This window comes from Hemitrygon akajei, chromosome 24, assembly GCF_048418815.1.
Source record: "Hemitrygon akajei chromosome 24, sHemAka1.3, whole genome shotgun sequence".
NCBI lineage: Eukaryota > Metazoa > Chordata > Chondrichthyes > Myliobatiformes > Dasyatidae > Hemitrygon > Hemitrygon akajei.
In genome coordinates, this window is record NC_133147.1 from 43,508,361 (window position 1) to 43,534,525 (window position 26,165).

Here is a 26,165-nt window from a genome sequence, read left to right on the forward strand (position 1 = left end):
GGGGAGTGGGATAGTGACCGGCCCGGGGACTGGGGGAGTGGGATAGCGACCGGCCCGGGGACTGGGGGAGTGGGATAGTGACCGGCCCGGGGACTGGGGGAGTGGGTCAGTGACCGGCCCGGGGACTGGGGGAGTGGGTCAGTGACCGGCCCGGGGACTGGGGGAGTGGGTCAGTGACCGGCCCGGGGACTGGGGGAGTGGGATAGTGACCGGCCCGGGGACTGGGGGAGTGGGTCAGTGACCGGCCCGGGGACTGGGGGAGTGGGTCAGTGACCGGCCCGGGGACTGGGGGAGTGGGTCAGTGACCGGCCCGGGGACTGGGGGAGTGGGATAGTGACCGGCCCGGGGACTGGGGGAGTGGGATAGTGACCGGCACGGGGACTGGGGGAGTGGGATAGTGACCGGCACGGGGACTGGGGGAGTGGGATAGTGACCGGCACGGGGACTGGGGGAGTGGGATAGTGACCGGCCCGGGGACTGGGGGAGTGGGATAGTGACCGGCCCGGGGACTGGGGGAGTGGGTCAGTGACCGGCCCGGGGACTGGGGGAGTGGGATAGTGACCGGCCCGGGGACTGGGGGAGTGGGATAGTGACCGGCCCGGGGACTGGGGGAGTGGGTCAGTGACCGGCCCGGGGACTGGGGGAGTGGGTCAGTGACCGGCCCGGGGACTGGGGGAGTGGGATAGTGACCGGCCTGGGGACTGGAGGAGGGAGTGTGCTTTGGCTCTCATAGGGGGGTTGTAGGAAAGGGGCCGGAGTGGGAATGTATCTGGTTCTCTAGCTTTCTCTCACGCAGCCGGAAACGGTTCCTGGCCTTGAAGGTGGTGAAGAGTGCCCCCCATTACACAGAGACGGCTCTCGACGAGATCAAACTGCTGAAATGTGTGAGTACTCCCTCCTCGTCACTGCCCCTCCCTCTGTGCGGCGCTCCCTCATAACCACCCCTCCCACATCACAGCACTGTCTCCTCACTGCCCATCACGCAGTGCGCCCCTCCTCACCACCCCTCCCGTAGTGTGGCACTCACTCCTCACTGCGCCCCCCACGCTAATTGATCCGCTGCAGATGATACAATCTGATTTTACCTCCCTCTCTCTCCCCCTGTTTCCTGGTTCAACTCCTCAGGTCCGTGACAGTGACCCCAGTGACCCTAACCGGGAGATGATCGTGCAGCTGATCGATGACTTCCGGATCTCTGGTGTGAACGGTCTCCGTATCCTTTATCGTCTGAGACCTCACAGGAATTCCCAGGCCCCTCCCCATAGTTTCCCAACTCTCCTGAGAGCTGCTGTCCTCGATCTTACGGTGGGGGGGGGGGAGGTTGCCCTGAAAGTAGCCCCCCCCCCCCCCCGGTCTCTGTGCTACCCACCCCTAGCTCACTGCTGGACGATTGGAATGATATGTTGGGCTGGGTGAGGGCCCCCTCTGGGGAGCTGGAGTGGGGAGGGGCTCTGTGAGCAGGCCCACTCCCTGTACTTGCAATGTGTGGGACCCCGCTGATGTCGGAATGCTGCCCCAGCTGTCCCTCTCCGGGACGAGCCTGACTGCTGTTGGGATAGCCAGGCTCTATCTCCGCTTTGGGAAACAGCTCCAGCAGGGAGACAGAAGCCCAGCATTGGCTGTGGCGCAGGGGGTGGGGGGATGCTGGAGAAAACTGCAGGAGGGGTCAGACTGGAGCACATTCCTGTCCGAGTCTTCCCACTACTCCAACTGCTCGTAACAGGAACAAGGGAAAAACACTGAACCTTGGGAAATGGGCGAGGATGGAAGTTGTGTCCAGGCTGGGACCCCCACTTCCCCTGTTGTTTCCTTCACTCTCCATCCTGGATGTCTGCATGGTGTTTGAGGTGTTGGGTCATCAGCTGCTGAAATGGATCATCAGGTCCAACTACCAGGGTCTGCCCATCCCCTGTGTGAAGAGCATCCTCCGGCAGGTAGGAGAGTCGCAGCTGCTGAATGGTCTGACCACACAGGAGCTCGTCACACACTCCTGGGGTCAGACACAGAGTGAATCTCCCTCCACACCGTCCCATCACACACTCCCGGGGTCAGACACAGAGTGAATCTCCCTCCACACCGTCCCATCACACACTCCCGGGGTCAGACACAGAGTGAAGCTCCCTCCACACCGTCCCATCACACACTCCCGGGGTCAGACATAGAGTGGAGCTGTTCTGAATGCGCTTGGAGAAATAGAAGAAAAACTGCTGTATTAAGGTCGTGAGTTACTTTGGAGTTGGTTTGAAACGTCTCTTGGACATCTAAGTGAGTGGCTGGTTTAGTGTGGAAGCTTCGTTTGGAGTTTTTCTGCCAGTTTGGACGGGGTTCGTTGTCGGCTGCGAACTGCGTAGCTCCCAGCTACGGCCGCCGGCAACTCGCCGGGAAGCCGAGTCACTCCAAAAACTGGACACAAACGCCATTGTTCCCCCACTGACATCGGGAGAACCTCCTTTCATCTTTATCGTTGTGACTCACGTTCGGTGTAGGAGCCAAAGCATCGTTTGAGATGTCTCGACCTTTCACGGCCTAGAAGTTCTGCAGGACTAACGGAGCCTTTCCTGGCGTTGGAATTTCTGGCACTAAGCCAGCAAGGTACTGTTGAGTACAAACTTCTCCGGCCAATTACTCGACTCACTCCAGGACTTTATAAGCAGCACCACCACCGTATCTTTCTCGATTCGGACATTGAACCACATGCCAGACCAGTCTACAGGGAGTCGCAGGCCTTCGGGGAGTTATGCAAAGGCGGCTGCCTCTCTAGCCTCGGACAACGCCCTGTTTCGGTCGGTGAAAGTTGAACGCGGGGTGCAATGTATTTTGCGAACTGGAACTACCCTGGAAAAGTGCGCGGAGGCTATGGAGGACTTGTTGGGGAGAGATGGTGTTTTGGCCGCTGAGAAAGAGTTCGGGAAGGCAGTGTTTTATCTGAGGAATGATGAGTTGGTGCACCGGGCTCTCAGTAGGGGGATCACGGTAGAAAACATCTTTTTACAGATGGAGCTCTCACACAACGCATCGTCCTCGGTCATGTAAAGCCTTTCATCCCCAACGAGGACCTGCTTCCCATACGAGCACGCTTGGGGCAAGTAACTGCCATCAGGCACAAATTCAGGACACTCACCCTCCGTACCGTAATCTTTCCGGTGATAGGTATTCATGTAGCTGGAAAGGGAGGACAACGTTGAGGGCCGGTTTACTGTCTGGCACGAGGGGGTAGATTATCAGGTGTATTGGAGCTCTGAGCACCCACGGTGCCATTCGTGTGGGGAGGTGGGGCACTTTCGGAGGGACTGTCCTAGCACCCAAAGACCTAGGGAGCCCACTTCGGGAATCAGTGCCCCAGTTACCTCTGCCCCGATCCCATTCCTGCTCCTACACCTGTGCCGGCCCCTGCTCCTGCCCCTGACCCTGTCTCTAACCCTGTCCCTATTCCTACGTCTGTTCCAGTCCCAGCTCCTACCCCTGTGGTTCAGGCGAGTGTTCCTGAGGCTACGTGCAGGGAGGTTCAGGCGAGGGACGGGGTGGAGCCTGTGCGGGGAAGGAGGGCGAGGAAGAAATCCAAACACATTAAGAAGTCGGCCCCCGAGACCACAGAGCTCATGCCCATTTGCCCTGCAGTGGAGTGGGAGGCTCGGGGAAGTGTACAGTTGGACGGGGTGATGGAAGCGGAGAGTAACGCTCCATCAGTGAATCCCGCACCTGTGTGCTCCTCCGGCTTGAAGAGGAGAAGGGAATGTTCCCCCAAGAGGACAGGGAATGTAGGTGCGGGCGAGTCCCAGAAAGGGGTGAGAGTCCAGGTGGAAGTTGTGTCTAACCCTGAATCCCCAGATGTAGCCACCAGTCCTGTGGTAGGTGGTGTTGTGCAGGAAGCCTGTGCTGGGCCTGTTTACGCACCTAAAACAGACCTGGAGCCCTCCACCCAGGACTTAGCAGTAAGCACCTCCCTGGAGGCAAGTGTACTAAACAGTATGGGCGGAGAGGAGACCAAGCTCTCTCACTATCTGCATCAGGCTGCCAGTGAATCCCTTGGACCAGAGCTGCTGGGGTCCCCCTCATACCTCTCCTGGGGCGGGTGATATACCCTGCATGCCGACCCCATCAACTAATGGCCTGCAGGGAGTCCCTGGGGATTTTCCCTCCATTGTCATAACTGAGGATTAGACTGATGTGACGGTGGAGCGGGAAGGTATGAGGGAGGTACCCGCTGCGCAGTGTGGGTTGCAAGTGCAGCCACCTTATACACCACATGAGGAGGAAGTTGGGGGATCTTCAGTGAGGGGTTGGAGGGAGACTCTTTTGATAACGAGACAATGGACATCCTCACCCCTCCTGAGAAATCCCCATTGATACCTGTGGAGGAGATCAGAGAGTTCATTCACTCGTCTGTGGGTGCAAAGCATCGGCCTAAACTAGCCTCGCTTCACTGGCCTAGCATGCCGAGGCTGGTGAAGACCCTGCGAGTCATTCCAAGACAGAAGGGGAAGAGGAAGAGGAATGCTGTGTTGGGGAATGACAGACGGCAGCTGAAATCCTTCCTGGATATCCTGGTGAGGGACATCAGAGTGAAAAGCAGCCTCGCTCCTTCGGGAGATGGTGGGTCACAGGGTAGCGATGGTAGCAGTCGGGCCCGGAAAGCAAAGAATGCTCTTGGTTTTCTTCAGGATAGTGTGGCTGAGGGCGCCACTGCTCTCAGTGGGAAGGGTACTGGTGCTGAGGCCTAGTGTGCTCCCGACATGAAACTTACCATAGCTAGTCTTAATGTAAATGGTAGCAGGGTCTCTCTCTGCAGATATAACAATCTCTCAGTCCTCAGGGATGGGAGATACGCAGTGAGTTTCCTGTAGGAAACCCATACCACCCCAGGGGACGAGTCCGCTTGGCTCCTGGAGTGGCAGGGTGGGGTCTACATGAGTCACCTTAACTCCAACTCAAGCAGGGTGGCAATCCTGTTGGCCCCAACCTTTCGGCCAGAAATCGTTAAGAGTCCAAGATGTTGTGCCCGGCCGTCTGCTCCACCTGGCTGTGCGCCTGGATGGAGTACCGCTGCATTTTATCAACATGTATGCTCCAAGTCGTGGGGTGATGCAGAAGCGCCTATTCTGTCAGCTGTCCACCTTGCTGAGTTCCATCCATCCTGGGGACTGCATCATCCTCAAGGGAGACTTCAACTGTACCCTCGAGGTGGAGGACCGCTCGGGCCTCCAACGTGACCCAGCATCGGCGAAAATGTTAAAGGAGCTAGTCGGCTCCTTTGACTTGGTGGACAGCTGGCGGAATCTTCACCCCAAATCTAGCGCCTTCTCCAGAAGATCTAGAGAGGGGGGTTCCCGGATAGACCGCCTGTACATCTCTTGGGCTTATGTCTCCCGCGTGTCGGCGTCCTCCATGCGGCCGGTGTCGTGCTCGGATCATCACCTTGTGTGGATGGAATTTACTCCTCTGCACCCTCGGGTGGGATCTGGGTATTGGCACTTTAACAACCGGCTGCTGGAGGAGAGCCGATTCCGGGATTCGTTCCGAGCGTTCTGGGCCACCTGGAGAGAGAGATGGAGAGAGTTCTGCTCCCTAAGCCCACATCCAGTTTTTGTGTCGGGAGTACACTAGGGGGCCTTCAGAGAGGCGGGGCTCTGAGATTGAGGGTTTTTGTGTCGGGAGTACACGAGGGGGCCTTCAGAGAGGCGGGGCTCTGAGATTGAGCGGCTTGAGAGAGAGTTGCTTGACCTAGAGTCCTGTCTTGGTCCGACAGCTACGGCAGGAATACCAGGAGAAAAAGGACGCACTAAGGAATCTGCAGCTTCAGTAGTCCCGAGGTGCATATGTGAGGTCGCGGATCCAAATACTGCAAGATTTGGTCTGCGGCTCACCCTTCTTCTACTGGTTGGAGAAGTGGTGGGGAGTTCAAAAGCAGCTGGTGGAGCTACTGGCTGCTGATGGCTCCTCCATCACGGACCCCGACGAAATTATCAAAGAAGTCCGCACTTTCTATCGGTCCTTATTCTCACCAGATCCGTCGAATGTGGGGGCGTGCAGTGAGGTCTGGGAAGATTTGTCCAAGGTCAGCCCAGAGGACACAGTGCGTCTGGACGCTCCCCTGACTCGGGAGGAGCTGTCTACTGCCCTCCGGCAGCTCCGGAGGGGTAAGTCCCCTGGCTTAGATGGTCTTGAGTGTAGAGTTTTATCAGACTTTTTGGGATGTCCTGGGGGTTGATTACAGCCTTGTTCTAGGGGAGAGCCTAGCCACCGGGGAAATGCCCCTCTCATGGCAGAGAGCTGTTGTGATCCTGCTGCCCAAGAAGGGAGACCTCCGCCTGCTAAAGAACTGGCGCCCGGTCTCCCTCTTGTGCGCGGACTACAAGATCTTCGCCCGGGCAATGGCCAACCGTCCTTGGTTCAGTACTGAGACAAGTGATCCATCTGACCAATCTTACACAGACCCGGGCCACTCCATCCAGGACAATATCCACCTAACAGGACATGATCCACCTGCAGCAGGAGACTGGGTCCCGGGCCGCTCCATCCAGGACAACGTCCACCTAGTACGGGACCTGATCCACCTGCAGGAGGAGACTGGGTCCCGGGCCGCTCCATCCAGGCAACGTCCACCTAGTACGGACCTGATCCACCTGCAGCAGGAGACTGGGTCCCGGGCCGCTCCATCCAGGGCAACGACCACCTAGTACGGGACCTGATCCACCTGCAGCAGGAGACTGGGTCCCGGGCCGCTCCATCCAGGACACGTCCACCTAGTACGGGACCTGATCCACCTGCAGCAGGAGACTGGGTCCCAGGCAGCGTTTCTCTCTCTTGACCAGGAGAAGGCGTTTGACCGCGTAGACCACAGTTTCCTGGTGGGCACTCTGCAGGCCTTGGGCTCGGACCACACTTTGTGCCCAAGTTCGGCTCCTATACTCTGCCGCGGAGTGCCTTGTTAAGATCAATGGATCACTGGCAGCGCCCATTTCCCTTTAGGAGAGGAGTACATCTGGGATGCCCCATGTCCGGTCAATTGTAAGCGATCTGTGTTGAGCCATTCCTGAGCCTTCTTCGGCGAAGGCTGACAGGTCTGGTTCTGCGTGAACCGGGCATGGAGGTCGTCCTCTCGGCCTACGCCGATGATGTACTCCTCATGATGACAGATCCCAATGACCTGCGGAGGATGCGCGAGTGCCAAGAAGTTTTCTCGGCGGCATCCTCTGTTAGGATCAACTGGGCGAAATGTTCTTAGTGGATCAGTGGCAGGTGGACTCCCTGCTGGAGGAGATGAGAGCTTTTGAGTGGTGCACTAGATGTCTCCTCTATCTGGGAGTCTACCTGAGCCCTTCTGGGGAGACTGGGTCATGGCCCGACTGGGGCGCTGGTCAGGCCTTCTCAGGGTGCTGACCTGATGGTCATAAACCAGCTGGTGGCCCCCATGTTGTGGTATCGGATGGTCACCTTGGCCCCTCCTGCCCCGCTTGTTGCAAGAATGCAGAGGAAGTTAGTGGACCTTCTTCTGGGCAACAGGAAACACTGGGTCTCTGCAGCGGTCTTGAGTCTCCAAGTGGGAGAGGGTGGACAGTCGCTGGTGTGCGTTCGAAACGCGACTGGCGGCTCTCCTCTCAGGACTCTGCAGAGATTCCTGGACGCCAGCACCCTCCCAGGTGGCACGTGTTGGCGACTTTCTTCCTCCGGAGGGGCTGCTGTCTCCACGAAGAGATGTGGCTACCACCGGCGGGCGTCAGCCGTACTGCTTTGCGGAGTCTGCCCGGCTTCTATCAGGACCTACTGAGAGTCTGGAACATGGTCGCCTCAGGCCGGGATCCCTCCTCTGGCAGAGGGCGGAGTCTGACCGACCCCTGCCCTACCTCAGTGGATGTCAGTACGGCTCAGTTGTGTGACCGACTCAGGCCAAGCTGCTTGTCGGGCCCAGGCCCCCGCAATCTGCTCAGAGAGCCGCGTCCACACAACTTGAGCCGTCTCTCCTCGACACCCACAATCCTATTCAGGGATGCAAGTAGGAGGTACTTGTATGGGCTGCTGCTCCACACCCTCCACTTCCTTGCCCTTGTCCACTGTCCCAACACGCCATGTCTTTCCACCTGGAGGTGAGGAGGGTCCCCACTGAAAGTCCCTTTACGAGGGGGTTCTTCCCATGCACCTGGGGATCTCGGCTGGAGGGTGCTGCATAGAGCGGTACCCTGCAATAGGTTCTTCAGATTGTACACGGATCTCCCTCCCGCATGCCACTTCTGCGGGCTGGTGGAGACCGTGTACCACATGTACATGGAGTGTGCGAGGCTGCAGCCTCTTTTTGCGTATTTGCGTGGGCTGCTTCTCGCCTTCTGGTTGCACTTTAGCCCCACCCTATTTATATATGGTCATCAGTAAGGAAGGGGGCATGGAGGGATGAGGATGTCCTTATCAACTTGCACCTGGGGCTGGTGAAATCTGCCATCCGAGGGTCTTGGAAAAGGGAGGCGGGAGGAGCTGCCCAGGCAGACTGCCTGGCAATGTTTAGGGGGTATGTTCGTGCCCAGGTGAATATTGAAAAAGAACACTATCCACACTATCCCATCACACACTCCCGGGGTCAGACACAGAGTGAAGCTCCCTCCACACTGTCCCATCTCACACTCCCGGGGTCAGACGCAGAGTGAAGCTCCTCCACACCGTCCCATCACACACTCCCGGGGTCAGACACAGAGTGAATCTCCCTTCACACTGTCCCATCACACACTCCCGGGGTCAGACACAGAGTGAACTCCCTCCACACCGTCCCATCACACACTCCGGAGTCAGACACAGAGTGAAACTCCCTCCACACCGTCCCATCACACACTCCCGGAGTCAGACACAGAGTGAAACTCCCTCCACACCGTCCCATCACGCACTCCCGGAGTCAGACACAGAGTGAATCTCCCTTCACACTGTCCCATCACACACTCCTGGGGTCAGACACAGAGTGGAGCTCCCTCCACACCGTCCCATCACACACTCCCGGGTCAGCCAGAGTGAAGCTCCCTCACACCATCCCATCACACAATCCCAGGTTTAGGACACAGACTGAAGCTCCCTCCACATCGTCCCATCACACACTCCCCAGGTTTAGACACAGACTGAAGCTTCCCTCACCGTTGGGTGGGGGCGTTGTACGAGAATACCCCTGCCTTCTAACAGCACCCTCTGCCCATGCCCAGGTGCTGCAGGGACTACACTACCTCCACACCAAGTGTAAGATCATCCATACCGATATCAAGCCTGAGAACATCCTACTGGCTGTGACGAGGTCTATGTCAGGCGCCTGGCTGCCGAGGCACTCTGTGGCAGCAGGCTGGAGCCCCCCCACCCTCAGGCTCCTCAGGTAAGGTCGCTCCGTCCCACCCATTGGGATGCCTGCCTAGGGAGGAGGGCCTCCCTCCTGCCTTCCCTCTGGCTTTGCTGTCGATTACTGAAAGGCCGTTTGCCCATCCACTCCGTGGCAGCTCTCTCACCGTGCATCCTGCACCCCATTTTTATTTTGGTCACTGGTGTCTGAGGGGAAGGGGGACTGAGCAGTTATCCCCGAGACCCTCCCAGTCAGAAACAGGTGTCTGCAGATCCGAGACACTGCCTGCTGCCCAACACACTCTTCCTCACCTTGTCTTTTAACCATCTCTTTGCTCCTCTCTTCAGTCAGCACAGCTCCACAGAGGTTCAGGTGAGTGATTCTGGGGTACAGAGTGAAGGCACCTTTGTCCGTTCCCATTTCTGTGACCCACCTTTGGCCATACACCCCTCTAGCACTGTATCCCCATCCTTCCCCTACACCTCTCCCCATCTCTGTATCCTATCTTTCCCCTACACCTCTCCCCATCTCTGTATCCCCATCCTTCCCCTACACCTCTCCCCATCTCTGTATCCCCATCCTTCCCCTACACCTCTCCCCATCTCTGTATCCCCATCCTTCCCCTACACCTCTCCCCATCTCTGTGTCACCATCCTTCCCCTACACCTCTCCCCATCTCTGTATCCCCATCCTTCCCCTACACCTCTCCCCATCTCTGTGTCACCATCCTTCCCCTACACCTCTCCCCATCTCTGTGACACCTCCATTCCCTACACTCCTCCCCATCTGTTACTCTCACCCCCCACAACTCTCCACCCCTACAAGTGTCCCATCTCTGTAATACCCCTCCCTGTCTCTGTGAAACCCCTCGCACCCCTCCCTGACTCTGATCCCCCTTGCACCCTTCCATGTCTCTGTAACCTCTTTCTTCCCCCTTCATTTCTGTGAACCCCTCCTGCTCCTGTGTGTTGGGGGGGGGTGGTTGCCAAAAGAGTTCTGACCCGCTGTCCTTGCTGGTGTTTGCCATTGAGGGGGTGTGAGGTGGTGGTGAAGCTCCCCAGTATTGGAATGAGCCACAGAAGGAGAAGTGTGTCCAGAGAGTGGTGGTCTGTGGGCCAACATACAGTAATTGGGCTGAAAGGCCTGAGCTTTGCACCACTCTTGTTTGTGACTATAAATGATCCGAGTGGAAATGTTAGTCATCAACAGAGAAGTCAGCGGAGTCACGAATAGTGAGGAAGTATTCAGTTTGGAGTATTGGGCAGGGAATGTCAGGCGGAGTTGAACCTGGACAAGTGTGAGGTTTGTAGCCAGATGAGCAGCAAAATCCTTGGATTCAGTTGCACTCACTCAGATTGACAAGTACCTTGAAACGTGAGTAAACAACCAACAGGATATTCTGTGCTAGCGCACAAAACAAGTATGCTTCCCTGTCCCCCTCCCCCTCACGCCCTTCCCCTTCACACTCCTCACCCCTTCTCCCCATGCCTTCAACCCCCACCCCCTGCATTCACCATTCCTTCACCCCCTGACAACATCACCTCCTGTCCCCTTCACCCTCTCTCCCCTTCACCTGCTGTCCCATTTCCCCCTCCCTCCTTCCCCCCTTCGTGACCCCTCCCCCTCCATCCCATCCCCCTTCTCCCCTTCACACTCCCTTTGCCCGCTCCCCGTTGCTACTTTCCCCCTCCCCTTCTCCCTCTCCATCCCCCCCTTGCGCCCCTCTCCCCATCATGCCCCCTCCCCTCTTTTCACCCTCCACCCTTTGCCCCTTCACACCTCCCCTTCACCTCCCTCTCCTTAAACCCCCTCCCCCTTTGCTCCCATGCCCCCTCTCCGCCCCTTCAACCTCTTCTCCCCGGCCCCCTCCACCCCCTCTGCTCTTACCCCCTCCCCCTTCTCCCTCCTCCCCATCGCCCCCTATTCTCCCCTCCCCCTTTGCCCCCTCCCCACACCCCATCCCCCTTCTCACCCTCCAACCCCCTCCCCTTCATCTCTCCCCTCTCCCCTCTTAACCCCTCCCCATTGCCCCTTCCTATTCTGTCCTTCCCCCTCACCCCCTCCCTTCCAACCCCCTCCCCTTCTCCCTCCTCCCCTTCACCCCCTCTTAACCACTCCCCCTTCCCCTCGCTCCCCTCCCCCTCATCCCTCTCTGCCATTCACCCGCTCTCCCCACTTCTCCCCTCTCCCCCCCCCCCCCCAGTTGATTTCACTGGGGCAGCACACGGAACAGACTGAGGGGAGATCTGATAAAATATTGCAAGCAGCATAGATGGTGTCTTTCCCCCAGAGTATAGGAAATGGTCAGGGTGAGAGGGGTAAGTTTAATGGGGATGTGTAGGGCAAGTTTTTTCTTTACGGTGTGTGGACAGTGATGGTGCAGATATGATGGAGGTGCTTACAAGGATGTTTTGCCACGTAAACAAGCAGAGAATAGAGCGGTAGGTGCTGTACGCACAAAGGATTGGTTTAGTTGCTAGTACAGTCTGTAGGGCTGAAAGTCCTGTTCCTGTGTTGTACTGTTCAGGATAGTCACTGGACGTGCTCTCTGTACCTGGAGTTTGCCCAAATAGTCAGAGGGTGGGGAGGGAGATGGTTCTGGTGTTGTTGAGGGGGAGTTGCTGGTGTGGGGGAGGGGGGTCCCAGCGTCAGAAGGGAAAGGTTCTGATGTTGAAGAGGAGTGGCTGAGGACTCTGGCCCAGCATTTACATCCCCATACCCCCTCTCTACACTCACAGGCAGACAGGCTGTCGAAGGATTGGGGGGTGGTGAGGGTCTCTGTCGGGGAAGGGAGAATACAATACCCCACCCCCTGCCCTTGCAGGGTGTTGAAGCGCAGGAGGTGGTTGTAGAGGGAGGAGAGTATTTGGGTGGAATTAACTCAACCTTCCCCCCCCCCCCCCAGAACCCCCTCAGGCAGGCAGGGCATCAAAGGGTAGGGAGGAAGGTGAGGGTCTTGGTATTGGGGGAGGACATAACCCGCCACCATTAAAAGCCTTTCACCCCCACAGGCAGGCAGGGTGTCGAAGAACCGAAAGAAGAAACTGCGGAAGAAACAGAAGAGACAACGGCAGTTGCTGGAGGAGCGGCTGCTGCACCTCCAGCACGTCGAGCAGCTCGAGGAGGCGGCCTCCGTCGGCCTCACTCACCTCCGGCTCCACGGCCTCTTCCCGGGGTTACCCAACTCGCGGCTCCACGCCCAGACCGCTGCCGAGGCTCCCGACCAGCCCCCAGGGAGTGAGGAGCCGCCACCGGGTACGTGCGCACTCCCTGAGCGAGCAAGGAAGTCCCCCCCCCACCACCCCCCAGTCCTGATCTTCCTGCGCCACCCTCCTCCCTCCCTTCTTCCTGTCCCTCCCAGTCTCTATAGCAGGGACAACTGCAGTGGTTGGGGTTTCTGGGAGGAATTCAGAGAAACCAAAGAAGACATTTTATTCTAAAGGGAGACCTGATATTTTTATTTGTTGAGATTTGTGCGACGTGGGGTGGTTGCTGCTCAGCAAACTCCGATTTAACCCGAGCCTAATTACCCTAGTTCATGGGAGGATTTACAGACTCCTTACAGATGTAAGCACCACTGTGGCCGTTTCAATAACAATAAGTATGACCTTACAGAAGACTCTTGAGCTGTACTGATGCCTCGTGGCAAAGGGGCAACAGTATAGAAGCAAAAGAGACGGCGTGTAATATATTTGCCTCATTGTAGGATGTGCAAAGGAGATTTACTAGGATGTTGCCTAAATTTCAGTTTAAGATGGTGTTAGTGCAAGTGAAGGGATAAAGTAATCACCCTTTTTCTCGGAAATTCCCTTCGGGAGCTGAGCGGTGTTTACTGAAGTCTCGAAGGTGCGAGATGCATGTCTGGTCCCGGGCCCGAATGGGCATCGAAACGGTGGGGCCGGATCCCAGGGCGAGGACAGAGCTGCTGGCTGGCTGCTTGAAAAGGTCAGGGTGTGGCAGCTGGAGGAAAGGGACAGGTTTACTCATCTCAGTGCTGAACTGAGGCCGTGGCCTGCATCTAAACGGCTGGTGGGCCGGCTGCAGCGATGACTGGCTTCGACTGTGGACTCACTTTCAGTTCTGAATGTTACTTGCTGGCTTCTCTGCACGTCGGGTCTTTCACAACGGGTTCTGTTGGGTTTTGTTGTTTCGTGGCTGCCTGTAAGGGGACACATTTGGAGGTGGTATATCGTATTCATACTCCAATAATAAATTTAGGATTAGAGAGGGAAATGGGCGCGGGCTTTCACTTTGAAGTTGAGGAGGGTGAGAGGTGACTTGATAGAGGTATACAAGATGATGAAAGTGGACAGCCACTGTGTGGAAACGGCTGATCGCAGGCGATAACATTTTACGGTGATTTGTTGGACATACAGGGGGGATGCCAGAGGCAGCTTTTTAACACAGTGAGTGGTGGACGTGTGGAACTCAGTACCACGGAAGTTACTCAGAGGGTTGAGGTCGGGGCCAACCGTGGATATTGCAACCGAGCTGTCGATGTGATACACAAGCCAGGACAGAAGGCGGCTCCCTGTCCCTCTCCGTGCGGTTGCTGAAGCCGGAGGAATGGCGGAGGCTGGTACAGTTTGACGCCAGCAGTTGTTCAGTGTGGAACTAACTGCCTCAGGGACGTTTTAGAGTGGATGACAGGAAAATGCAGAGCTACGTAGGAGGGAAGTCTAAAAGGTCGGCACGACTCCTTGTACCGAGGGGCCTGTACTGTTCACCGAAAACTCCAGCTCTGACCTTTCACCTCTCTCTCCCCTCAGGAACGGGGAAGATCCCACCCGGTAGTCCGGAGGTGGCGAAAGAGCCGCCGGGCGCCGACGGGTGTGAGCGTGATCTCCCCAGGGGAATCCTCAGCCCTCAGATCCCCTCGTCCCCCGGCTCCGAGGTGTGCAACGGGTACGTGAGCGCCAGACGCTTCCTCAGCCCCGACTCGGAGGTGTCGGGTTTCTCCAGCTCCCTGCTCTCCACACAGTCCAGCTCCACGTTCTCCGGCTCGTCCAGCGGCCGGACCAGAGCCGCCCCTGGATCCCCCCTGGGGGACCACCACCCAGGTGAGCTGCCGGCTGGTGGGGGAGAGTGGGAAGGAGGGGTAGGAATCGGAAGATGAGTTACAGGACGGGGAATAGTTAGAGGGCAAGAAGGAGTGAGAGTAGTCTGGAGTTGGAGGCCGAGTGTCAGACGAGAGGGTGGATTGAAATGTGTGGAGAGGGGTGGGAACGAGGGGCAGGTGGGGTGGACTGATGTTGGGGCTGAGCACTTTGTGGGATTGGTACAGGCTGCTAACAGATCTCCCGGACTCCTCCCATGCACCACCACCTCAGACTCGTTCAATGCCTCGGACTTCCTAACGAACCCGCTGGACCCTCGGAATGCCGGCAACATCCGGGTGAAGATTGCGGACCTGGGAAATGCCTGTTGGGTGGTGAGTGCTGGGTGGGGTGTAATGATGGGCTGAGAGGTGGGGGGGTTGAGGGTGAGTATGGTGTGTGGGGGTTGGGAGTGTGATGGTATGGGTATGAGGGTGGGGAAGCAAGGATGGTGAGTGTTGGGGGTGAGAGGGGTGGGGAGCAAGGATGGTGAGTGTTGGGGGTGTGAGGGGTGGGGAGTAAGGACGGTGAGTGTTGGGGGTGTGAGGGGTGGGGAGTAAGGACGGTGAGTGTTGGGGGTGTGAGGGGTGGGGAGTAAGGACGGTGAGTGTTGGGGGTGTGAGGGGTGGGGAGTAAGGACGGTGAGTGTTGGGGGTGTGAGGGGTGGGGAGTAAGGACGGTGAGTGTTGGGGGTGTGAGGGGTGGGGAGCAAGGACGGTGAGTGTTGGGGGTGTGAGGGGTGGGGAGCAAGGACGGTGAGTGTTGGGGGTGTGAGGGGTGGGGAGTAAGGATGGTGAGTGTTGGGGGTGTGAGGGGTGGGGAGTAAGGATGGTGAGTGTTGGGGGTGTGAGGGGTGGGGAGTAAGGATGGTGAGTGTTGGGGGTGTGAGGGGTGGGGAGTAAGGATGGTGAGTGTTGGGGTGTGAGGGGTGGGGAGTAAGGATGGTGAGTGTTGGGGGTGCGAGGGGTGGGGAGTAAGGATGGTGAGTGTTGGGGGTGTGAGGGGTGGGGAGTAAGGATGGTGAGTGTTGGGGGTGTGAGGGGTGGGGAGTAAGGATGGTGAGTGTTGGGGGTGTGAGGGGTGGGGAGTAAGGATGGTGAGTGTTGGGGGTGTGAGGGGTGGGGAGTAAGGATGGTGAGTGTTGGGGGTGCGAGGGGTGGGGAGTAAGGATGGTGAGTGTTGGGGGTGTGAGGGGTGGGGAGTAAGGATGGTGAGTGTTGGGGGTGTGAGGGGTGGGGAGCAAGGATGGTGAGTGTTGGGGTGTGAGGGGTGGGGAGTAAGGATGGTGAGTGTTGGGGGTGTGAGGGGTGGGGAGTAAGGATGGTGAGTGTTGGGGGTGTGAGGGGTGGGGAGTAAGGATGGTGAGTGTTGGGGGTGTGAGGGGTGGGGAGCAAGGATGGTGAGTGTTGGGGTGTGAGGGGTGGGGAGCAAGGATGGTGAGTGTTGGGGTGTGAGGGGTGGGGAGCAAGGATGGTGAGTGTTGGGGTGTGAGGGGTGGGGAGCAAGGATGGTGAGTGTTGGGGGTGTGAGGGGTGGGGAGCAAGGATGGTGAGTGTTGGGGGTGTGAGGGGTGGGGAGTAAGGATGGTGAGTGTTGGGGGTGTGAGGGGTGGGGAGTAAGGATGGTGAGTGTTGGGGGTGTGAGGGGTGGGGAGTAAGGATGGTGAGTGTTGGGGGTGTGAGGGGTGGGGAGCAAGGATGGTGAGTGTTGGGGTGTGAGGGGTGGGGAGCAAGGATGGTGAGTGTTGGGGGTGTGAGGGGTGGGGAGCAAGGATGGTGAGTGTTGGGGGTGTGAGGGGTGGGGAGTAAGGATGGTGAGTGTTGGGGGTGTGAGGGGTGGGGAGTAAGGATGGTGAGTGTTGGGGGTGTGAGGGGTGGGGAGTAAGGATGGTGAGTGTTGGGGGTGTGAGGGGTGGGGAGTAAGGATGGTGAGTGTTGGGGGTGTGAGGGGTGGGGAGCAAGGATGGTGAGTGTTGGGGGTGTGAGGGGTGGGGAGCAAGGATGGTGAGTGTTGGGGGTGTGAGGGGTGGGGAGTAAGGATGGTGAGTGTTGGGGGTGAGAGGGGTGGGGAGTAAGGATGGTGAGTGTTGGGGGTGTGAGGGGTGGGGAGCAAGGATGGTGAGTGTTGGGGTGTGAGGGGTGGGGAGCAAGGATGGTGAGTGTTGGGGTGTGAGGGGTGGGGAGTAAGGATGGTGAGTGTTGGGGGTGAGAGGGGTGGGGAGCAAGGATGGTGAGTGTTGGGGTGTGAGGGGTGGGGAGCAAGGATGGTGAGTGTTGGGGTGTGAGGGGTGGGGAGTAAGGATGGTGAGTGTTGGGGGTGAGAGGGGTGGGGAGTAAGGATGGTGAGTGTTGGGGGTGTGAGGGGTGGGGAGTAAGGATGGTGAGTGTTGGGGTGTGAGGGGTGGGGAGTAAGGATGGTGAGTGTTGGGGGTGTGAGGGGTGGGGAGTAAGGATGGTGAGTGTTGGGGGTGTGAGGGGTGGGGAGCAAGGATGGTGAGTGTTGGGGGTGTGAGGGGTGGGGTACACCTGAAGCAGCCACACTGACCTGTTTGCTCTCCCCACAGTACAAACACTTTACAGAGGACGTGCAAACACGACAGTACCGGTCGCTGGAGGTGTTGTTAGGGGCTGGGTACGGGCCACCCGCTGATATATGGAGCACGGCCTGTATGGTAGGTGATTCCTACATCGTGGGGAGTGGGGACTCAGCAACAACTACTTACAGTCTGGGGCTTGTAATCAGGTCCTGCCCATCTTTCAATACAGTGCTCCGTCCTCACCATCCCTCCTCCACTGCCCCTCCTACAGTGTGACGCTCCCTCCTCACCGCCCCCCGCAGTGTGATGCTCCCTCCTCACCTTCCCTCCTGGAGTGTGATGCTCCCTCCCCACCTTCCCTCCTACAGTGTGATGCTCCCTCCTCATCGCCCCTCCTGGAGTGTGACACTCCCTCCTCACCTTCCCTCTTGCAGTGTGACGTTCCCTCTTCACTGCCCTTCCCACAGTGTGACGCTCCCTCCTCAATGTCCCTCCCACAGTGCAAAGCTCCCTCCTCACCGCCCCCCCCCCCCAAACAGTGTGATGCTCCCTCCTCATCACCCCCCCGGAGAGTGAAGCTCCCACCTCAATGCCCCTCCCACAGCCTAGCGCTGTCCCTTCACCGCCCCTCGCACAGTGTGACGCTCTCTCCTCATCACCCCCCCTGGAGAATGAAGCTCCCTCCTCACTGCCCCTCCCACAGCCTAGCGCTGTCCCTTCACCGCCCCTCCCACAGTGTGACGCTCTCTCCTCATCGCCCCTCCTGGAGTGTGACGCTCCCTCCTCACTGCCCCTCCCACAGCCTAGTGCTGTCCCTTCAGTGCCCCTCCTGCAGTGCGGCCCTCTCTCTTCACCGCTGGTCTGTATGGAGGGTGGAGTTCTTTCAGTGGGAAGCTGTGTCTGACTGTGTTTGTCCCCACCCAGGCCTTCGAGCTGCTGACAGGCGATTATCTGTTTGAACCGCACTCGGGAGAAGATTACACTCGTGACGAAGGTTAGTGCCGAATTTTGTTGGCCGTCCTGTTGTGCTGGGATTCAGGGGCAGTGGGATTGCTCTCTCCTGGGGGTGGACTTTGTAGAGCAGGTGAGGCAGCACCGCAGTGTGGGAGGGGTGGACAGGAGGGAGTGGCACGCTGTGGGAGGGACGGAGAAACTTTGTGGGGGGGGGGGTGTTTCCCTGGCGTTGTGAGGCCAGTCGCTGTCGCTGTGCCTTGCCAGGCAGTCTAGCTGGGCCCACTGGATGGAAGACTCCCTCTGTGATTGATGTGTGCTCCCTTTTATAGACCACATCGCTCATATGATCGAGTTGCTGGGCAACATCCCAGTACAGTTTGCGTTATCCGGACGATATTCCCGGGAATTCTTCAATCGCAGGGGTAAGTCGTGGCACTGTGTGCACTGTCAACCTTGCACTCGGACACCGCATTTCCACATCGAATGCTGCAGCACTGTGAAGTTTGCAGGTGGCACGAAGGGTGGTGGTGTAAGTTACAGTGGGACATTGACAGGATGCAGAGATGGGCTAGGAAGTGGCAGATGGAAAAGTGTGAGGTGATTCACTTTGAAAAGATGAATGCAAGGCAACAGAACTCTTGGCACTGTGGGGGAACAGAGAGATCTTGGGGTCCACGTCCATAGATCCCTCAAAGTTGCTGAGCAAGTAATTAAGAAGGTGTACTCTGTATTGGCCTTCATTAGTTGGGGGACTGTGTTCAAGAAGATTATAAGACCATAAGACAAAGGAGCAGAAGTTGGCCATTCAGCCCATCGAGTCTGCTCTGCCATTTTATCGTGAGCTGATCCGTTCTCCCATTTAGTCTCACTCCCCCACCTTCTCACCATAACCCTTGATGCCCTGGCTACTCAGATACCTATCAATCTCTGCCTTAAATAAGGCTAGCAGGAAGGAGCTTAAGAATGAAATTAGGAAAACCAGAAGGGGCCATGAGAAGGTCTTGGCGAGCAGGATTAAAGAAAACCCCAAGGCATTCTACAAGTATGTGAAGAGCAAGAGGATAAGACGTGAGAAAATAGGACCAATCAAGTGTGACAGTGGGAAAGTGTGTATGGAACCGGAGGAGACAGAAGAGGTACTTAATGAATACTTTGCTTCAGTACTCACTACAGAAAAGAATATTGGTGATTGTAGGGATGACTTACAGCAGATTGAAAAGCTTGTGCATATAGACATTAAGGAAGAGGATGTGCTGGAGCTTTTGGAAAGCATCAAGTTGGATAAGTCTCCGGGACCAGATGAGATGTACCCCGGGCTACTGTGAGAGGCGTAGGAGGAGATTGATGAGCCTCTAGCAATGAATTTTGCATCATCAATGGGGATGGGAGAGGTTCCGGAGGATTGGAGGGTTGTGAATGTTGTTCCTTTATTCAAGAAAGGGAGTAGAGATAGCCCAGGAAATTATAAACCAGTGAGTCTTACTTCAGTGGTTAGTAAGTTGATGGAAAAGCTCCTGAGAGGCAGGATTTCTGAACATTTGGAGAGGCATAATAGGATTAGGAATAGTCAGCATGGCTTTGTCAAAGGCAGGTCGTGCCTTACGAACCTGATTGAATTTTTTGAGGATGTGACTAAGCACATTGATGAAGCTAGAGCAGTAGAAGTAGTGTATATGGATTTCAGCAAGTCATTTGATAAGGTACCCCATGCAAGGCTTATTGAGAGAGTAAGGGATCCAAGGGGACATTGCTTTGTGAATCCAGAATTGGCTTGCTCAGAGAAGGCAAAGAGTGGTTGTAAACGGGTCATATTCTGCATGGAGGTCAGTGACCAGTGGTGTGCCTCAGGGATCTGTTCTGGGACCTCTTCTCGTTGTGATTTTTTATAAATGACCTGGATGAGGAAGTGGAGGGATGGGTTAGTAAATTTGCTGATGACACAAAGGTTGGGGGTGTTGTGTATAGTGTGGAGGGCTGTCAGAGGTTACAACAGGACTTTGATAGGATGCAAAACTGGGCTGAGAAGTGGCAGATGGAGTTCAACCCAGATCAGTGTGAGGTGGTTCATTTTGGCAGGTCAAATATGATGGCAAAATATAATATTAATGGTAAGACTCTTGGCAGTGTGGACAATCGGAGGGATCTTGGGGTCCGAGTCAATAGGACACTCAAAGCTGCTGTGCAGGTTAACTGTGTGGTTAAGAAGGCATGCAGTGTATTAGCCTTCATCAACCGTGGGATTAAGTTCAGGAGCCGAGAAGTAACATTACAGCTGTATGGGACCCTGGTCAGATCCCACTTGGAGTACTGTGCTCAGTTCTGGTCACCTCACTACAAGAAGGATGTAGATACTATAGAAAGAATGCGGAGGAGATTTACAAGGATGTTGCCTGGATTGGGGAGCATGCCTTATGAGAATAGTTTGAGTGAACTCAGCCTTTTCTCCTTGGAGCGAAGGAGGATGAGAGGTGACCTGATAGAGGTGTATAAGATGATGAGAGGCATTGATCGTGTGGATAGTCAGAGGTTTTTTCCCCAGGGCTGAAGTGGCTGGCACGAATGGACACAGTTTTAAGGTGCTTGGAAGTAGGTACAGAGGAGATGTCAGGGGTAAATTTTTTACACAGAGTGGTGAGTGTGTGGAATGGGCTGCCGGCAACGGTGGTGGAGGCGGATACGATGGGGTCTTTTAAGAGACTCCTGGACAGGTACATGGAGCTTAGAAAAATAGAGGACTATGGGTAAGCCTAGGTAATTTCTAAGGTAAGGACATGTTTGGCACAGCATTGTGGGCCGAAGGGCCTGTATTGTGCTGTAGGTTTTCTATGTTTCAGACTGGAGGCCTGTGACCAGTAGTGTGCCACTGGCCCTCTGAGTTATTAATGCCTTGGACAAAAATATAGGTTGCATGGTTAGTCAATTTAATATCAGAGAATATATACAATATACAAACTGAAATATACAATATACATCCTTGAAACAGAAGGAAAAAAGAATAAATGACAGAAAAATAATCAGAACCCCACAGCCCGTTCCCACACACAAGCAGCATCAACCCTTGTCTCTCCCACTTCCAGCATAAAACATCACCTACCTTGCCGGCAAAGCTCCTAAAAGAGAGACCATGGTCTACAGTCCGTCAAAAACTAACTGTTCACTCCAACATTTTGACATCCTACTTATTAGGGAGAAGTAGATAGACCTCTTTCCACAGCACGGGAGACAACGGCCGCTATTTCGATGTTAGTCTGTCTGAAGAGTTGCTTTTTTTATTTTGAGTTCCCTGACTCAAGAATTGGCAAATCGATTACCGAGTGCCAACCCTCCGACAGGCACTCTTGCTGTCTTCAGTGTTCTGACCCCAGTATGTGACACCGGTGAGAATTCGTGCCCACAGGTCCCAAAGGCACCCAACTTCAGGCCGAACATGGGCATGCAGCTGATCGGCAAGCTCTGAGAACAGGAACATGCCGTTGTGTAGAAGTGTTGTGGTCGATCAGAGACGCAGGATGCAGCAGCTGTGAAAGGAAAATAGAGACATTAGATTTTAACTGATGAGCTGAGAGGAGTCGCCCGCTGGTGCACCCACAACTTTGTGGCTCACGCCAAAGAGTCCAGCACAGAAACTGGCTATTCAGCCCATCCTGTCTGTGCCATACTGACCCACACACCTGAGCCAGAGCCCTCCGTGCCCCGCCCAACTGCGTACTTATCCAAACTTCTCTTAAGAATTGCAATCAAACCCACACCCACCACTTCTGATGCAGGTTGTTAGACACTGGCTGAGTAAACCAGGGGTTCTCAACCTGGTCTCCACTGATGCCCCAGTTAATGGCAGGGGTCTGTGGCATTAACAAAGACTGGGAACCACTTCCTTAAACACTTCACCCTTCACCCATAACCTTCTAGTCTTCTTGACCAACTTCCCATGTGGGACCTTGTCAAAGTCCATGTAGACAACATCCACTGCCTTACCTTCATCAGCTTTCCTGGTAACTTCCTCGAGATTGTAAGATTGGCTAGACACAATCTACTACGCACAGTGCCATGTCGGCTCTCTCTAATCTGTCCCTGCCTACCCAAATACTTGTATATCTGGTCCCTTTGAATAACTTACCCACTACTGAATCCAGCCTCACCAGCCTATAATTTCCTGTCTTATTTTTAGTCTTTCTGAAAACAAATTTGGTTGTTTAGTGAACGGTGAGGATTGTTATCTGCAGGCTCTGGGTCAGCTGCATAGCAGGCCACGCAGTGAACTGAGGAGAGATTTACAGGATTATGAGGGGTATAGATGGGGTCAATCCAAGCAGGCATTTTCCACTGAGGTTGAGAGAGACAGCAACTAGAGGTCATGGGTTAAGGGTGAAAGGTGAAATGTTCAAGGGACATGAGAGTGGAATGAGCTGCCAGCGGAAGTGGTGGACATGACTTTTATTGCAACATTAGAGGGAAATTTGGATAGGTAATGGATGGGGAGATAAAGAGGGTTCAGGTTGATGCATGAGGGACAAATGATGAGCCAACGGGCCTGTTTCTCTGCTGTAGGGTTCTGTGACTCAAGACAAGTTCAAGGTGTGCTGTTAAAGGAGCAAGGATATGCAGGGTAAATGGTAGTGGAGACTGAGGGATAGGGTATCTAGTCTCCTACAGATGGTATCGGGTAGAGAGGGTAGTGACGCTGGCTTTCATCGGATGGAGTAGGAGAGTTGAAGTTTGAACCCCAGTTTTTCGTTGTTGGTGAGTCTGCATCTGGAGCACTGTACATAGAAAGCTGGAAATAATTCACACTGGCACTGGAGGGCTCGAGGCGGAGGCTTAAGAAACTGTTGAGATTTACCAACTCTACCAATTAGCATAACTTTAAGATGATTAGAGGAACGTACAGGGGGTATGTCAAGTAGGTTTTTTTTAAAGTGTTCGATGCGTGGAGCACCCTGCCCAGGACGATGAAAGAGACTGATACATTTAGGGCAATTAAGAGACTCGTAGATAGGCATCTGGATGATAGAGAAATCAAGGGGTACATGGGTGTGAATGCTGAAACTCATGAAAGTGTGTGATGGGACGGTGTGGAGGGAGAGTCACTCTGTGTCCGACCTTGAAAATGTATGATGGGAGAGTGTAGAGGGAGCTTCACTCTGTGTCTGACTCTGGGAGTGTGTGATGGGACACTGTGGAGGGAGTTTCACTCTGTTTCTGACCCCGGGAGTGTGTGATGGTACGGTGTGGAGGGAGCTTAACTCTGTGTCTGACCATGGGCCTGTGTGATGGGAAGGTGTGGAGGGAGCTTCACTCTGTGTCTGACCCCGGGAGTGTGTGATGGGCCAGTGTGGAGGGAGCTTCACTCTGTGTCTGACACGGGGAATGTGTGATGGGATGGTGTGGAGGGAGATTCACTCTGTGTCTGACTCTGGGAGTGTGTGATGGGACAGTGTGGGGGGAGTTGCACTCTGTGTCTGACCCCGGGAGTGTGTGATGGGACGGTGTAGAGGGAGATTCACTCTGTGTCTGACCCCGGAAGGGTGTGATGGGACGGTGTAGAGGAAGTTTCACTCTGTGTCTGACCCCAGGAGTGTGCGATGGGACGGTGTGCAGGGAGATTCACTCTGTGTCTGACCACGGAAGTGTGTGATGGGACGGTGTGGAGGGAGATTCACTCTGTGTCTGACCCCGGAAGTGTGTGATGGGACGGTGTGGAGGGAGATTCACTCTGTGTCTGACCCCGGGAGTGTGTGATGGGACGGTGTGGAGGGAGTTTCACTCTGTGTCTGACCCCGGGAGTGTGTGATGGGACAGTGTGGAGGGAGCTTCACTCTGTGTCTGACCCCGGGAGTGTGTGATGGGACGGTGTGGAGGGAGTTTCACTCTGTGTCTGACCCCGGGAGTGTGTGATGGGACGGTGTGGAGGGAGTTTCACTCTGTGTTTGACCCCGGGAGTGTGTGATGGGACGGTATGGAGGGAGATTCACTCTGTGTCTGACCCCGGGAGTGTGTGATGGGACGGTGTGGAGGGGGTTTCACTCTGTGTCTGAACCCGGGAGTGTGTGACGTGAGGGGGTGGAGGGGGTTTCACTCTGTGTCTGACCCCGGGAGTGTGTGATGGGACGGTGTGGAGGGAGCTTCACTCTGTGTCTGACCCCGGGAGTGTGTGATGGAACGGTGTGGAGGGAGTTTCACTCTGTGTCTGACCCCGGGAGTGTGTGATGGGACGGTGTGGAGGGAGTTTCACTCTGTGTCTGACCCCGGGAGTGTGTGATGGGACGGTATGGAGGGAGATTCACTCTGTGTCTGACCCCGGGAGTGTGTGATGGGACGGTGTGGAGGGGGTTTCACTCTGTGTCTGAACCCGGGAGTGTGTGACATGAGGGGGTGGAGGGGGTTTCACTCTGACCCTGGGAGTGTGTGATGGGACGGTGTGGAGGGAGCTTCACTCTGTGTCTGACCCCGGGAGTGTGTGATGGGACGGTGTGGAGGGAGATTCACTCTATGTTGGACCTTTTTTTACAAAATTTTTCTTTACAAATATCGATGCTATACAATATATACAAAACAGTGGCAAACACAATTACTACACTATAAATGGACTATAGACATTACACCAGAATGTTGCCATCTCCATGAATGATGGCATTAACACTCCACGGAGCCCAACAGTCCCGGAACTTCACTAAGGTCGCCATGGACTTCGCGTGTTTCTTTTCAACATTTAGCCGGGCACGAACATACCCTCTAAACATTGCCAGGCAGTCTGCCCGGGGAGATCCTTCTGCCACTCATTTCCAAGACCCTCGGATGGCTGATTTTGCCAACTCCAGGAGCAAGTTAACAAGGACATTCCCCCTCCTTACTGGATGACCATATATAAATAGGGTGGGGCTAAAATGCATCCAGAAGGCGAGAAGCAGCCCACGTAAATAAAAGAGGCTGTAGTCTCACACATTCCATGTACATGTGGTACACGGTCTCCTCCAGCCCACAGAAGTGGCATGCGAGTGGGAGATCCGTGTACAAACTGAAGAACTTGTTGCAGGGCACCGCTGTCTGCAGCAGCCTCCACCCCAGATCCCCCAGGTGCATGGGAAGAACCCCCTCGTAAAGGGACTTCCAGTGGGGACCCGCCTCACCTCCGGGTGGAAAGACCGATCGCCATGGCGTGTCGGGACGGTGGACAAGGGCAAGGAAGTGGAGGGTGTGGAGCAGCAGCCCATACAAATACCTCCTACTTTCATTCCTGAATGGGACTGTGGGTATCGATGAGAGACGGCTCAAGTTGTGTGGACACGGCTCCCAGAGAAGATTGCGGGGTCTGGGCCCGACAAGCAGCTCGGCCTGAGACGGTCCACACAACTGAGCCGCACTGACATCCACTGAGGTAGGGCAAGGTTCGGCCAGGACCCCGTCCTCCGCCTGAGGAGGGGATTTCCGGCCTGAGGCGACCATGTTCCAGACTCTCAGTAGGTCCTGATAGAAGCCGGGCAGACTCCGCAAAGCAGTACGGCTGACGCCCGCCGGTGGTAGCCGCATGTCTTCGTGAAGACAGCAGCCCCTCCGGAGGAAGAAAGTCGCCAACACGTGCCACCTGGGAGGGTGCTCGGCGTCCAGGAATCTCTGCAGCGTCCTGAGGCGGAGAGCCGCCAGTCGCGTTCGAACGCACACCAACGACTGTCCGCCCTCTCCCACTGGGAGACTCAAGACCGCTGCAGAGACCCAGTGTTTCCTGTTGCCCCAGAAGCAGTCCACTAACTTCCTCTGCATTCTCACAACAAACAGGGCAGGAGGGGCCAAGGTGACCATCCGATACCACAACATGGAGGCCACCAGCTGGTTTATGACCACCACCCTGCCTCGATAGGAAAGCACCCTGAGAAGGCCTGACCAGTGCCCCAGTCAGGCCATGACTTCCGTCTCCAGGTCCTACCAGTTCGCCAGCCAGGTCTCCCAAGAAGGGCTCAGGTAGACTCCCAGATAGAGGAAACGTCTAGTGCTCCACTCAAAAGCTCTCATCTCCTCCGGCAGGGAGTCCACCTGCCACTGACCCACTAAGAGTCTGGAACATTGATCCTAGCAGAGGATGCTGCCGAGAAAACTTCTTGGCACTCGCGCATCCTCCGCAGGTCATTGGGATCTGTCATCATGAGGAGTACATCATCGGCGTAGACCTGTTCATGCAGAATCAGACCCGTCAGCCTTCGCCGTAGGAGGCTCAGGAATGGCTCGACACAGATCGCGTACAATTGACCGGACATGGAGCACCCCTGACGTACTCCTCTCC

The 26,165-nt window shown here is 55.8% G+C and overlaps 1 protein-coding gene across 1 annotated transcript in view; it reads left to right on the plus strand.

Annotated features, from left to right (window-relative positions):
- Positions 1-26,165, plus strand: part of LOC140716035 (SRSF protein kinase 3-like) — a 59,704-nt gene that overhangs the window by 19,461 nt on the left and 14,078 nt on the right. The window contains 13 exon segments of the mRNA XM_073028701.1: positions 797-884; positions 1,126-1,213; positions 1,828-1,934; positions 9,177-9,258; positions 9,261-9,290; positions 9,293-9,340; positions 9,652-9,670; positions 12,300-12,559; positions 14,074-14,364; positions 14,635-14,735; positions 16,964-17,071; positions 17,861-17,930; positions 18,220-18,312. Of these exon segments, the coding sequence (XP_072884802.1) occupies positions 797-884; positions 1,126-1,213; positions 1,828-1,934; positions 9,177-9,258; positions 9,261-9,290; positions 9,293-9,340; positions 9,652-9,670; positions 12,300-12,559; positions 14,074-14,364; positions 14,635-14,735; positions 16,964-17,071; positions 17,861-17,930; positions 18,220-18,312 (1,385 nt within the window).